At 34.8% G+C, this 14,256-nt stretch overlaps 1 protein-coding gene across 1 annotated transcript; it reads right to left on the bottom strand.

Moving 5' to 3' along the window:
• Window positions 1-3,317: 3,317 nt before the first annotated feature.
• Window positions 3,318-14,139, bottom strand: zld (zelda). Its single transcript, XM_065360445.1, has 2 exons — window positions 12,963-14,139; window positions 3,318-6,926 (listed from the first exon to the last, which is right to left on the bottom strand). Exons 1-2 carry the CDS (start codon window positions 13,759-13,761, stop codon window positions 5,284-5,286), a joined length of 2,442 nt encoding a protein of 813 aa, XP_065216517.1. The 5' UTR covers window positions 13,762-14,139; the 3' UTR covers window positions 3,318-5,283.
• Window positions 14,140-14,256: the final 117 nt, after the last annotated feature.

Genomic DNA, 14,256 nt, shown 5'->3' with positions numbered 1-14,256 from the left:
TATTTTCAACCGTGTAAAATGTGATTTGGAAAAACATTCTAGCTACCCCTAAATGCGTGCTTCGCTGTATCACATATGCACAAATTATACCGTTATATGCCGATACAAGTATCTTCTATTTAAGCTTGCCAGCATTTTGTTGTGTAGAGCTAATAGGTATTTGTAGTAAACGTATATAACATGCTACAATACGTTGATTTTCTATGTACTTGCACCATACCATGTAAAACTATTGTGAACGAATTTAACATATTGTTTTGACATTTTTACGTAGGTAAAGCTGTATACGTAAGAATAAGTTGGTCGGTTCGATGAAAATAAACCCAATAATTCGAACTGAAGTAATAATATGTAGGTAGGTAGGTAAATGCTGAGTCTATAGTGCATCAAAGAATCAACAAATATCACAAATTTATTGAATTACATATCAATAAAATGTTGATTTTAATTACAAGTCAAAAAACAATTTTATTTGGCAAACATTTTTCTGAAAAAAAAACCTTCAAGTTTCACAAATTTTTGATAAATCCAAGATTTGATAAAACTATTATTTTTCAAAAAAAAAAATAAATAATAGCCCTACTTATTAAAATGTTGGAAAATTTTTCGAGATATAAAATGTTGACTGGTCCATAACAATGTGGATTTCTTTCAAGAGTCTCTTCAGCTCCCTATTTGGATGAGGAATAGGTACCTAATAAATAATTTGAAATCTCACCGTCACTATGTTATCCTATATCCTCCTCTCAACTCCTCCACCCCCCCCCCCAGGTCGACTCCTTGAATCAATTTCTATAATTTTCGAACTGATCTAGAGCCTCCAGCTAAAATTGACTTTTCTGTTTTCTTCATCAACTTCAAAAGTTCAAATCCCTCCCTGGAGGTTCCAAAGATCCGCTAAGAAATAGATCTGATCAAATTGATGATTTACTTTCACCCACACTTTGAAATCAAAGTTTGGGCTGGGAAAGTTGGTCTTTCGATTTTTGACAAATTTTTAAACATTTAGGGCCACTTTTGGCAGGTATAACGTCGAAGCTAATTTTGAAATAAGAATCCAGAAATCTGAGAAATCGATTTATAATGTACATTTAAAAGAACCTATATTTATCCTCTCCCAAAGCAAATGCGGCCATTTTCGAGATAATCTGGAGCTTCCAGGTGTCCTAGAATCGCTCCAGAATCTCTCAAGAGAGATAAAATTGAAAAATATCATAAAATGTACCTATTACCACAAGATTAAATTTCATAGCTGAAATTTAGTTTTAGATTTTTGGTGAATTTTTTATTAAAATTTATTAGGAACACTTCTTATGAAAAAACAAAAATTGATCAAATTTGGCGATAAAGTTGAGAATTGATGAAAGTTGGGTACTTATATGTAAGTATCTCATTTTTCACCTTCAAAATAGATCGATTGTCTTTTTGAGCTATCATTAATTTGAACCTACGTAGAATTCGTCAAAATTTCTAAACGTGGATTTCAGCGTTTGAAATTTGACCTGGTTTTGTTTTTTTTCATGCTCATTTGATTTTTCTGTTTTTTTTTTTTTTTTGTTTTTTTTTGGATCATCATAAAATAATAATTCGAAGCGTTTTTTTTTAAATAATTTTTGAAAGTTAAAAAGAAAAGCTCAACCTTTGAACTTGATAAAAAATAAACTCCTAGGATCCCATTAGAAAAACTGAAAATGACACTCAGGGATCCTGGAGGCCTCCAAGAATTTTGAACCAATTGAAAAAAAAATTGATCTTATTGCTTTCTATATATTTTTAAGCACACCAAGATTTAATATCATACTATCCTATTTTTTGGATGAAATCCCTCCAAACTCCTTTCTTCAGAATCTCCATGAAAATTCGAGAAATTCAAAAAAAATTGAGGTCCCTTTTCCTCCTTCTTCAAAATGTTGGCAAGCTTCAGACGGGGGAAGGTAAGTCAGAAAAATATCCTTCCACGTGTTACAAAGTTACAAACTCCGAAAAACTAAAAATTCCAATTGACAATTTTTCATTTTTGTAAATTTTTTGCGATTTGTACCTACCTAAGTGCTTTGAATAGGTAATCAGCACTGAAAAAAATGGCATTTTTAATGCTTAAAGAAATATTTAAATCAATGAGAACTGATTTTTGAATCCATCGAAAGAGCCACAAAAAGGATGAATCCGAAATTTATAAGATCTGAATATCTTCCCAATTTAATTTGAGACATTTTTAATGACATTTTTTCAAAACTGGGAAATCTTGTAATTTTTTTAATACTCAAAATGACTCAAAATGGTCACCAATTGATTCGTAAAGTCGAAAATACTTCCATTATAAATTTTTCAGCCTTCTAGATTAATCAATAAAATCTTATGGTTTTTAAAAAATCAAATTCAAATTTCCAAAAATTTAACAGAATTTTTGAAAAAATGAAAATTGGAAACTAGAATTTTTTGATTGTTTATCAAATGCTTTTTCCTGTTTATTTGTCTCATCGATCGAGAATTTTGAGCCAGTCGGGATATCTACCTCATCAGTTGAATTATAATACGTACACACATTAATAAAAAAAATTATCTGATCTTGGGATGCTCAAAACATCGGTAGTACCTACCTAGATATTTTTTTAATTTTAGTTTTTCTGAAAATTTCCAAAAAAGTTTACTTATATCCATGGAAAATTTCGAAGGAAGAGGTAAGGGGTGTGTAAAATAGCTATTCCAACTTGAAAGACCATCAGCCATGACTTTCCACAATATTGGTTTTCTATTTTGATGAGCTTAAACTTGAAAAAAAATGGCACATTTGATGTACTTGGTCAGTTTTTGGCACAACTTTTGGCTTTTGAGCAATTGAGCTAACATTTTCATCAAGTTACTTGAAAAGTTTATTAAATTTTGAAAGTTATTATGAGAGAGGAAATATTATTTGAGATTTCTTTTCAAAATTTTGTGATTTTAATTTTGTTTTTGTCTCTCATTCGTGTCAATTTTATACTTACTTGTTACGTAGGTACGTACCTACCCATGTAGAAAAAAAATAAGATTGAATCCAGCTTGAACGAGAGTAGATCCTATTCCTTGGACTGTAAATGCTGAACTTTCTCATTTACCCGATGTATTTTCTATTTTAGGTACCTATTCAAATATACAGGTGTCTTACTCGTGTACTTCTTTTTTTTTGTCCCTCCACAAAAAACCAACCTCCTCCCAAATTAAATATTCAATTGATTTATTCATTACATTACCAATTGAAGTTCATTTCACCAAAATCTCAATATATTCGATACTCCAACTCGCCAATAATAAGTAATAATTTCAACAACACGTGAAACTGTTCAATATAAAATACTTTATTCAAAACAACATAACACAACATAAGAGTACATCAGAACTTCATTAATATTAAATTATTGCTAAACACATTAATGTACAAAAAAAAATATGCTAATTGTAAAATACACATCTGTACAAAAAAAAAACACGCTAAATCTTTTACCTAATGAATTGAAAATTTCAAATTCGCGCACTTTCCATACCGTACAGGTACACTCCAGTTAGTAAGTAATAAAATATCGCCAACAGACGAGCACAAAAGGCAAAAATGACATGTTCCATAATCAAGAATTTTACGCAGTTTCTCTATATAGGTAGGTAGGTATTTTTTTTTTATTAAATTTTTTTCCCTTTAAAGCTTGATATGTATAAATGATATCTTGTATCATTAGCAAAAAAAAATGAGAATATTTACGCACGTTGGCCAAAAAAAAAAAAAAAAATAGAGAGAGAAAAAACATACGATAATAATTTCCTAGTAAAAATGTTCAAAATTACGTTATTCTATCACAATAATTACATTTTTATACACAAAACGAAAATGCATTTAAATTGTATAAAGTCTATCACTGATAATACGATATTGTACTTGAAAAAAATTACAACTAGAACAAAAAAGAAAATAATAAAAGGAAAAGAATAATAAGAGTGTAATTAACGAAGAAACAAAAAAAAAAACTAGACCCTATTCGGGTAGCTTATACAATCAATCGGTATTGGAACATTGATTTATACCGGCAAAACTATATAGTAAAATGGTCGAGTTAACATAGGGGAGAGAGAAAAAGAGAGGAAAAAAAAGAATACAAACTTAAAACGTAACAACTAAATAATATCATAGAAACAGGAAAAAATCTCTAACATTAACATCGAATTGGAAAATTCGAACTCGTAGAGGAAAAAAAACACCGGTTAGAGATAATATTGTAACGATTTAAATGTCCCAGAAAAACAGAATACAGATAGTCAAGAAGTATACAAGAGTCAGAAAAAAAAAGTAATCGACATTTTTTTTCATGATTGAAGAAAGGTGATGAAGGGAAAAGGGAGGAGGGCGAAATACGTAATGAAAATGTATAATATAATAGTACGAAAAACACACAACGAAATAATAGAGGAAAATTAAATTTCAAATTTCATCGTTTTGAATTTTTTTAAAAATTAACCTACCGAAAAGTGTCGAGGCAGATTTACTCTTATGAGGTTGAATGACCAATGTTAATAGAAAAATGTCTCCTGCGAATGATTCACCATACTTATCTGATCATTGGAGTAAATTATGCCATAAAGTGATACTTTTTCAATTTCAAATCAATGTACCAACTCAGGCCTCAGGCCTGAAGATAAAATGTTGATCAAAATTCAAACCAATAAGAAAAAAGGTGCTTGTAGGGGGAAAATCCTAAAAAATTGGTTCCATCCACTTTTTGCCTATCTTCACGACTGAGGTTGTAAAATTATTGAAATTTAAAAAAGTACACCTTTATTTCCTCCCATGAAGATTTTCATCAATAGGATTTTCAATTTTTTCAAAATCGTAGGCTGAAAAAAATTTTGGGAAAATTATTTTTAGAAAAATTGCAAAATTAATCAATGGATTTTATTAAAAGCTGAGCTTTTGGAATTTTTTTTCTAAATTTAAGGTCCTGTTGAAGATTGAAAATTCTCACGGGAGGAATTCAAGGTGTACTTTTTAATTTTCGATTTTATATTTTCAATATTGCAGGTAGGAAAAATAAGAAGAGAACGTAATTTGTAGGGCTGACTTCCTTTTACAAGATTCAACATTCACGATTCAATTAAAATGAAAAAATTAGAGACCCTTCTAGTTCTAGCAAATTCCGTCGCTGACGAGATTGGAGGAGTTCAAAGGTGAAGATTTTTCATTACCACATTCAAAACCTCAGATTGGCATCAACTCCGAGTGAACCTACCCAGACACCTTGCACATCTTAGGACTGATTAATAATCGCAATCGATGATCTCTTTCTTAATTTTAGGAGCACGAATTCGTCTTTGGACATTTTTACGATTCTGATGGGTTTCCCTGTGTTTGAGCATGTGATCTTTTCGTATAAATCCTTTTTGGCAGATATCGCAGTTGAAAGGACGTTCGTTTGTATGTAGGCAAGCATGCCTACGTAGATCGGTCTTGTGATTGAACTGTTTGGGGCAAATTTCGCACTTGTAGGGTTTCTCGCCGGCGTGTTTTTCGGAATGTACGCGGAATTGTTCATCTTTTTGGAATCTTTTGCCGCATCTGGCGCATTTGAACGGTTTGTATCCGGAATGGAAACTTTTATTATGCTGTGTGAGGTAGCAAGCTTTGTTGAAATGTTTGTTGCACACGGTGCAGTTGTAATTGCCGTTGGCCGGAGGAGGCGAAGCCTGTTCGACGGTGCTGCTGGTGACGTTGGTGTCGCCAGTGGGCGAATTTCCGGCGCTGGTCAGCTCCTGCTTGATTTGGATGACCTGCTGTTGCTGGTGCGGACTGATGGTATCCGGTCTGGGTATCTTGACGAGAACCGGTTCGGATAGCTGTTTGTTGTCGGCGTTCTCCAAGTTCTTCAGCAACATCGAGGTGGCTGTTTCGACGTCGTTCGACGTAAACGGTCCCCCCACGTTACCCCCGTCATCTAACGTGTTCAAGAATAGCTCGAGCGACGTGTTGTTGGGCGCGTTCCACGGAGTCGTCTTCTGAATGCAAGAAAAGCTCGGCAGCAGGGCCGGCTTGCAATCTTCGTCCGTGTCGTTTGCGGCGGTCATCATCGTCGTCGGCACGTTAGTAGCGGTCAGGTTACCATCAGTAGTAGGGTGGATGCGACTCGTGGTAACCTGATGGGGGATAGAAACGTGGGGGGCCTTGAAGTTTGGGTAAATGGTGGTCGGCGTATGTTGGTGAAAAAACGGCGGCATGGTGTGGCCCGGCTGCGGATGCATCACTCCGATAGGCAGGTAGTTCGTATGGTTGGAATGCGGAGGAAGGGAGGTAATCGGCGACGGGGACTTGATTATTAAGTCGGAGGTGGGCTGGGAATAGGAGGGATGATGGAGCAGGCCCCCCGGAATCTCCGAGGGACCTGCCATCAAGTTTGGGGAATTGTGTAAAAAAGCATTGGGCGGCATTTGGCCCGTCGACGAGTTACGAGCCGGCGACGAGAAATTGTCGGCGAGTTTATTCGGCGGCGTATCACTGGCTTCCGAAACGACCGAGCTCGGATCTGCCTTCGCTTGGCGACTAGACGGGAACGTGGGGTCTTTGTGCGGATGATGATGGGCGCTGACCGGCATCGAGGCCGGATCCGGAGCGCCGCTCTGCTTCACCGCGTTCTTGTGCAGCGTCGTGTTGTAGTGACGCTTCAAATGGCCCGAAGACGTGAACCATTTGTTGCAGGCCGAACAGTTGTACGTTTTGGGCCTTCGGGCCTCGTTCGACTTCCACGTACCGTTCGTATTCTTACTGCTTTTCGAGGAACTTCTACCCGTTGGATTGTCTGAGGACGAGATCTGTGTCGGTGTCGAATTCACATTCGGATTCTGATCGTAATACGGCGACCGAGTCGATTGTAAATTTTCTATGTTCTCCGTCGTCGTCGACACGCTACCTGTAATGCCAAGAACAGAAAAAAACACAACAAATGACGATATTTTTCTCTAATGGGAATGCAGGTGAACGCGAAAACGCGTTCAAAATATCAATTATACTATTATCTATCTAGGTAAATGTTTCCACATTTCAATAAATATTCATACAATACATAAAACTATAACTAAAAATTCCCGGAATAAACCGGTTTCGAATAACTACCCCAGATTCCAGTAGGAAAGTAACTGTTGTTTTCCAAAAAAAAAGATAACGTTGTTTGAAACATACAACAAAATGTGTTCCATGAAAAACAATACCACCCTGAGACAACTTCATTGTGTTTCACTCGTACGCATCTACCTTCGAGACTTTTGGTCAGACCAAAGAACAAAAGACAGGTCACAGAAATTCGCTAATATTCGAGATGATGATGCAAATGGTGGATGCTTATACGTGACAGGAAGAAATTTTGTCGCCAGTGTATTGTATGTATTACTTTTTCCCCTGGCGTTGAGACGTGTTCGTGAGTTTATGCAAAAAGGTGAAATGAAAACAACAATTAAAACGAAATATTAAATTATCTACGAGTGATAATTCTATAGAAAAATTCGTTAGTTTCAACAGACTTTATTGATAAAGAAGAAAAAAATGCCGACCTCCCAAATACTTATGGCGACGAGTTTTCTGACCGGAAGATTCATTTTCAAAAGATTTAAAATACATCGCAGAAATCAACGAAAAAAACATTAAAAAGTATAAAAATGAAAATCATTAGTCACTTAGTCAGAAACATCGACTTTCCCCTCAGCAATGAAAGTTTTACTTTTAAGAATATTTATTTCGAACTCGCGTAATGAAATTCTTCACAATTTTTCGTATCACACAAGCACCTGTCTAAAATACGCTGAATTTTTTCAATTTTTCAAAAAAATAATAATAATAATCACTTTGCACTTTATCCTTGAACTGCAATAAAATTTTTGCAACTCGAAAATAAATTAGGGTACTATCCTCAATTTCCCTCTCTCTCTCAGACCAGTTCAGTTTTTGTGACAAATTTTTGAATGGTCAGGACATTTTTGAAACATATTACTCGTACCTATCTTTAGAGATCAATTTTTTTGTTAATAAAAAATGGGAAGTGGTACCACTGCATCGAACTGCTTTAAGATTAAAGCAAAACAGTTCGAAAATGTTCTCCTCTTCGCCAATCCCAGAAAATTATTCTGTAAAACTGCTAAAAAAAAAGCCCCCCCCCCCGCCCCCCGTTTCTAACTTGATAATTCAATAACTCATCACCAATCAAGCAAATTCTTTATCTTCTCCATTCGCTGCTCAGGATAGAGACTTGCGAACAGTGCCCCTTGGCCCTTTTATTAGTTGAAGTATGTACTTTTTGGATGGAGGAATGAATTTCTCAAAAAAAAAAATAGAATTATAAAAATAAAATTTATCCAGATTTAAATCGACCTATTATTCATGAAAATAGAGCAGATGGTAAGTATAAGATTGACATTTTTTAGAATTATCAATATGCAATTTATTGTACGTATTCTTTGAAAAAATTATGACATGCACTAAAATTTACAGTTGTGTGGTAAGATTGTTAGATTTTAAGCCCTTCACCTAATATTTTTCCTCCCCTCCCCTTCCCTTTCTTTCCTTTCGTTGAACAGTTTACAGAAAAAGTTCCTGAACTTTCATTGATAGATTTTATCCATACCTACAGCGTCTAAAAAACTGCAATGTTAATTTTTTCGAGTTTGCAGAGTAAAGTATGTTTTTTTGAGCCAAAGATTAAGTAGTTACATTGCTCAATAAATTTTTTAAGCAATTTTTCTAATTTGTTTAGTTTACCGAAACAATCCTTATTTGGTAGGTAGGTAGGTAGGTAGATAGGTATAACTTTATAGATCACAAATTTCAAAAAAATAATTGTAAGCAAAAAACCACAATTTGGAGTTTTTTAAAAATATTTTTTCCCTCTGAGATTTTACAGAAAACCAGCAATAAAACTTTAAATTCGATTGTTTTGTGTGAAATTTGATGAATCTTAACAAAAAAAAAAAAATTGAGGACTAAGACCTCAATGAGATGAGTTGAAACCTCAAACTTTTCTATCAATATTAAGTATTAACCTCCCTAGTGAAAGTTTGAAATTTTTTTTTGAAATTTTTATTTCGAATCAGAAAGCTCAAAGTTTATTTTCGTTCAATTCAAGAGTTACCTATTCCTTCTAAAAATAAAAGGGCTGACCTATTTAGTGATCATTTTAATTTTTATAATCTTTCCCTTAAAATGGTATAATTAGAACTGAACAACTAATTAATCAAAAAAATAAAATTGAAAAAGAGCCTGAAGTTCATTTTTGACAAGTTCAAAAGTTCTCAAAACGATAGTTTTTTATTTTTAAAAATACAAGATTATGATAATTTTATAATTATTCCCTTAAGGTGGTATACTTAAAACTAAACAACTAATTTACCAAACAAAAAAAAGAGAAAAATTTTTAAAATTTTCAAACTTTGAGCTTTCGCAGGGTGAGAGGGGGTTATGCATTCGTTTGAAAATTCTAAATTTTTCGTAAGTCTTGTCGAGATTAGTTGGTCATGATTTTTCAGTTTAATAAGGACAATGTTACTATCTTTAAACGAAAATATGCCATTATGGCCTTTACAATTGTGACTTTTTTTGAAAAAAATCCTCCTGCCTGGTTTTTTAAAACACGAAAATGTTTGAAAATGGCATCCTTCTAAAATCTGAGCTTTAGGCAGCTGAGCAGGATTCATTAATTGCTTAAAGTATGTTGTCCATTTTGATGATGAATTATTTTAGACGATAGGATGAAGGGGTGTTTTTTTAGATATTAACAAATCCACACGAATTTCAAAAAATTACAAAGAATGTTCCTGATATGATTTGATGAGTTAAAAACTCAGCCGGATTGAAGAAATGGAAAAAGATCAATTTTTATTTGTATTTTCTCATAGCATTTAGAGCGTGGAAAATTTTTCGAAATTGAAAAAAAACTATAACAGTGCGAAATTTGAAATGAAAAAAATCACAAAATAATGCACACAAGATATTGTAGAGGACTTTCGATATGAAAAACAGAGGACATATTTTTACCAAAACTTTAATCTTCATTGATTGTTTTTCGACTTTTTCACGTTTTTTTTCAGATTTTTTTAGCAGAAGATTTGAGAAAATCAAAAAATTCATGAATTGGTCTGAAAAAGAGTAAAAAATATCCTATTCTCATTTTACTTGAAGATAGGCAAAAAATGTACCCACGGCCACAGGCCCTAATTTGAAAATTATTTTTTTCTCTTCACATGTTTCGCCATTCAATTTTTAAATCTGAATGAAATCTAGCCAAAGCGGAAAACGCTTCTGATTTATTTTGGTACGTAATCAATTCAACTATTTTCGGCGAAGTGATGAGAGGAGGTTCACAGCAGAAGTTTTCTGTTCATCAAGTTCCAAACCACGAGTAAATTCACTAAACCACTTTTACACCTAGTTAATTTCCCGCCAAAATGAAACAGTTTCAAAAAGTGCACCTACACGACTCATAATCTATGTAGAGCGTTCTCTTGAAAAATCTCTCAAAAAAATGATCAGAAAAGTCCATAATTCGTTAATCAAAACTATCAAGTTTCGCTCGAAGAGGTACCTAATTTAATGTTGATGTTTTTTTTTTTACTGAATCCCATCTCTTTCGTAAGTTGCAAGGGATAAAATTTGTATAGGTATTATTTTTTAAGAAATTGAGTTCACCAGCAGTGATTTCTGTGATAACTTTCTATGTCAGATATAATATACTCGATGTTCTACGTATGTTTTGAATTTCATTTTGGAAATTAAAGAAATTCAATACACGAAAATTTAAAAAACGAGCCTTTGTGTTTCATTATGAAGTTTTTCGAACGCTCTCTCAAATTCCTTCAATTTCTCAAAATATACCTACAGTTCAAAGAAAATGTGTAATTTTCACGAAATTCATTAGTACCTATACGAGTAATTTTAAACAAACTCAAACAGGGTAAAAGCCAAAAACCATATACTCAAAGACTTTAATTTTTATTTCTTCGATTTCCAAGTTGAGCAAAGTTTTCTTGTTGCGATGTACTGTACTCTTTTTAAATGATTAGGTACCAAACCTTGAGGCAAATTGAATGCTTAACCCTTCCCAAACCAAGAGGAAGAATTTCAAACTGTTTCATTGCGAAGTTTTTGGAATTTGACGGAGATTTTTTTAGCTGTAAGTACAAGTTAGAAAAACGTCGTTCAAAATTGAAATAAAATTGTTCCAGTTTTTGAGATGAATATTCAATTTTATTAAACTCGATCACGAAAAGTTTGTATTTTTTGAACATTTTTCAAGCAGAAGTCCATGGAACTCAATTTTTTCAACACCATCAGAAGAAAGGCTAAACTGCTCTTCGCTCTCCCGTTTGACTTATAGACTAATTCACAGATTTTAAGAAATCTAAGCTTAATTCGTGGACACAAAAAGGGAAGAATCCGCCAAAACCCACTCACAAGAACAGAAAACTTGTCCTTAAGTACCCACAGATCATGATTTAAAGTAAGGATGCCTGAGAATAATGTGATCGCCAAAATTAAGGGAAAAAATCATCGAGAAAATAAAAAATAACTCAGTCGAAATCGAAATTGAAAGCGAAACAATTCCATTATGATAACTTTTTACATAGGACTAAAATTTAAACAGTTATTGACGTCATTTGAATTCGCATGATTCGCAATTTTTTGCAGACTTTGAACCCTTACAACTTCTTTAATCTTGGTCCTACGTCAAAAGTGGTCATAATAGGATTAGTTCACTTTTCAACCTACTACTCATTTTTTCCGTCATTTCTCAAAAATACGAAAAAGAACATTTTTTCAAAATCTTTCCGTAGCTCCTTTAATTTGCAGTTTAGGCGTTTAGGCAAAATTATTTTCATCAAATTTTGGTCACTCAAACTGGGACTGGCTCCTTAATTATAAAAATGAGAAACACGTCAATCGGAAGTTTTTTCAATGCACCTAATCGATTACGCACATTCAAATTCTCAGTTCGGTCATTCTCTCTTTGGACATCTCGATAAAATACTTTAAAATGTAAATAAATCCTTTCCCCTTCCCAAAATTTGGCTTCAAACTCAACCAGAATCTTCTGAAAGACTCGAAACTTTCATCTGTCAAATGCTACGCAGGATTAATTTGAAAGTCGCTTATTTTGAGATAAATTCGTATACCTATTTTGAAAAAAATTTTCTTCGCAAATATGTATTTCCCATTAATTACGCCAAAATATTGAAAGATATCATTTCTGAAACTGAGACAATATTTTGGAACGCAATGGTGCCAATTTTTGGATCACTTTTGGCAATTTCAAAAATTCGAAAAAATTTCACAAATTATGGACTATTTTTCTAGGTTTTTTAAAATCGCCCAAAATGATTCAAAAATTGGCACTACTGCGTTTCAAAATATTTCCCAAGCTTCAGAAATAATATCTTTCAATATTTTGACATAATTAATGGGAAGTAGGTACTGGCAAAAAAAAATTTCAAAATACTAATTTCTTCAAAAATGAGCAATTTGCAAATTTTCAATCGCTCAGTGGAGCCCTAAAAGTGGTCTTGGATTTTGACGAAAATACCATAGATCGACACAGAATTCCTAAAACTTTCATTTGAGACTAGACCATTTTTCCTAAAGAAATTTGTGTAGTAACAGGAGGGGAAAAACAACAATTTTTTCATAAATGCCTCCTCTTTGAGGGCCCAAATCACCCCTCCAGGAACACCTACGGAGCTAAATAAAAATTTAGGGTAACATTCGACTTAAAGTGAAGGTCTCTGCTGAATTTGGTCAAAATCCAGCGACTTTTTTCGGCAGGAATCCACCATGAAGTACATGAACACAATATAGACTTTGGTCCTCCAGAACTCGAGGATTATCAATAGAGTAAGTACACAATTAGCAAGCACCAAAATACCTACACTAGTAAAACTATAGGTAGGTAATCATAAACGATACATACCGAAATCAGGCGACGGTAACGGAGTACCTCCTTTGCCATTGGTAGCGCCGGTATGAAAATAGGAATTCCGTAGATCGCTATCCTGGCTATCTTCGCCATTCGGTGGCTGGTAGACGTGCACTTTATGCGAATCCAAGTCTAAAATCTCAGCCTGCGGTTCGGCTCCTCCGCCGTTAACCGGAGGATTGCCGAATCTGGCATCGAACGGATGCATGCCGATGGCCGGTATACCTCCATGGCCGATATTGTAATGATGCAGCAGATCTGTCTGCGAATGGGTATGATAATCGCACTTTTGGCACCTGAACGGTGACATAGCTCCCGCAGGTGGCCCGACGACTTGATTACGCGGTGGTAATTCCCTGAAGCTTTGTTTATAATAAGGATGATAACGTTGATCATTGACGAACGAGTAAGGCGATGAGTTCTGCACGATGGGCGATGCTCTAGAGTAATCCTGCGAATTCAGCATGGTGTAGTTATCAGGTGGGTAATGCTGCTGGTGCACATCGTACATGAGGTGGTCACGTTGCTGCACCGGAGGCAGTTGGAATTCGCGGTTGTCGGTGCCCGGTGATATGGCGGTCATGACTGTATCGTTTGAGTTTTCGACGACGTTTTCGAATTTAAAGAAATTATTATTATTTTCGGTCGTCGCCTCAGCTGCATCTGGTGGCTGCTCGTTTCTGGCAGGCTCTGCGACTCGGTCGCTGTTCGAATGCGTGTACTGGAAATGCACTTCCGAAGAGCAGTGGTCATGAAACGCGGTATTACACGATCGACATCGAAGGGACATCATAAACGAAAACGTACTTCAATCTCATCCCCCATAAGTGATGGATAACGTCTGATAACACATTAATCGAAACTCGATCATAAAAATATTAACTCGAAAAAGAAGAAAAAAAAATTAACGTAAAATAAAAAAAAAACGAGACCAACGAGACGAATAATATTTACATTCCGACGACGTGTGTGTGGGGGTGAAGAAAAAAAAAATATTACAAGGTAACACGCGCGAGGGTGCGAAATATATATTAACACTAGCCGGTCGACATTCCTCGCAACTGTGTATAGTAGTATGCGAACCAAAAGTGGAACTTGTACTAAATGCTATGAAGACTAAATTGTTAAGACGACCGATGGCCGTTTCTTTAACGCGTTCATCCCCACTGTTACCGACGGCGGACGATACGCAACCACTGCCACTTGCTTCCCTACCTGTTTCCGCACACCACACCACCGCTAACCCGTACGTAGCCAGGGATCTTATTTTCATTCGTAAACAGCGGGT

The sequence above is a fragment of the Planococcus citri genome, chromosome 4 (assembly GCF_950023065.1).
Source record: "Planococcus citri chromosome 4, ihPlaCitr1.1, whole genome shotgun sequence".
NCBI classification, from domain to species: domain Eukaryota; kingdom Metazoa; phylum Arthropoda; class Insecta; order Hemiptera; family Pseudococcidae; genus Planococcus; species Planococcus citri.
This window is presented reverse-complemented; position numbering and strand designations above follow the sequence as displayed.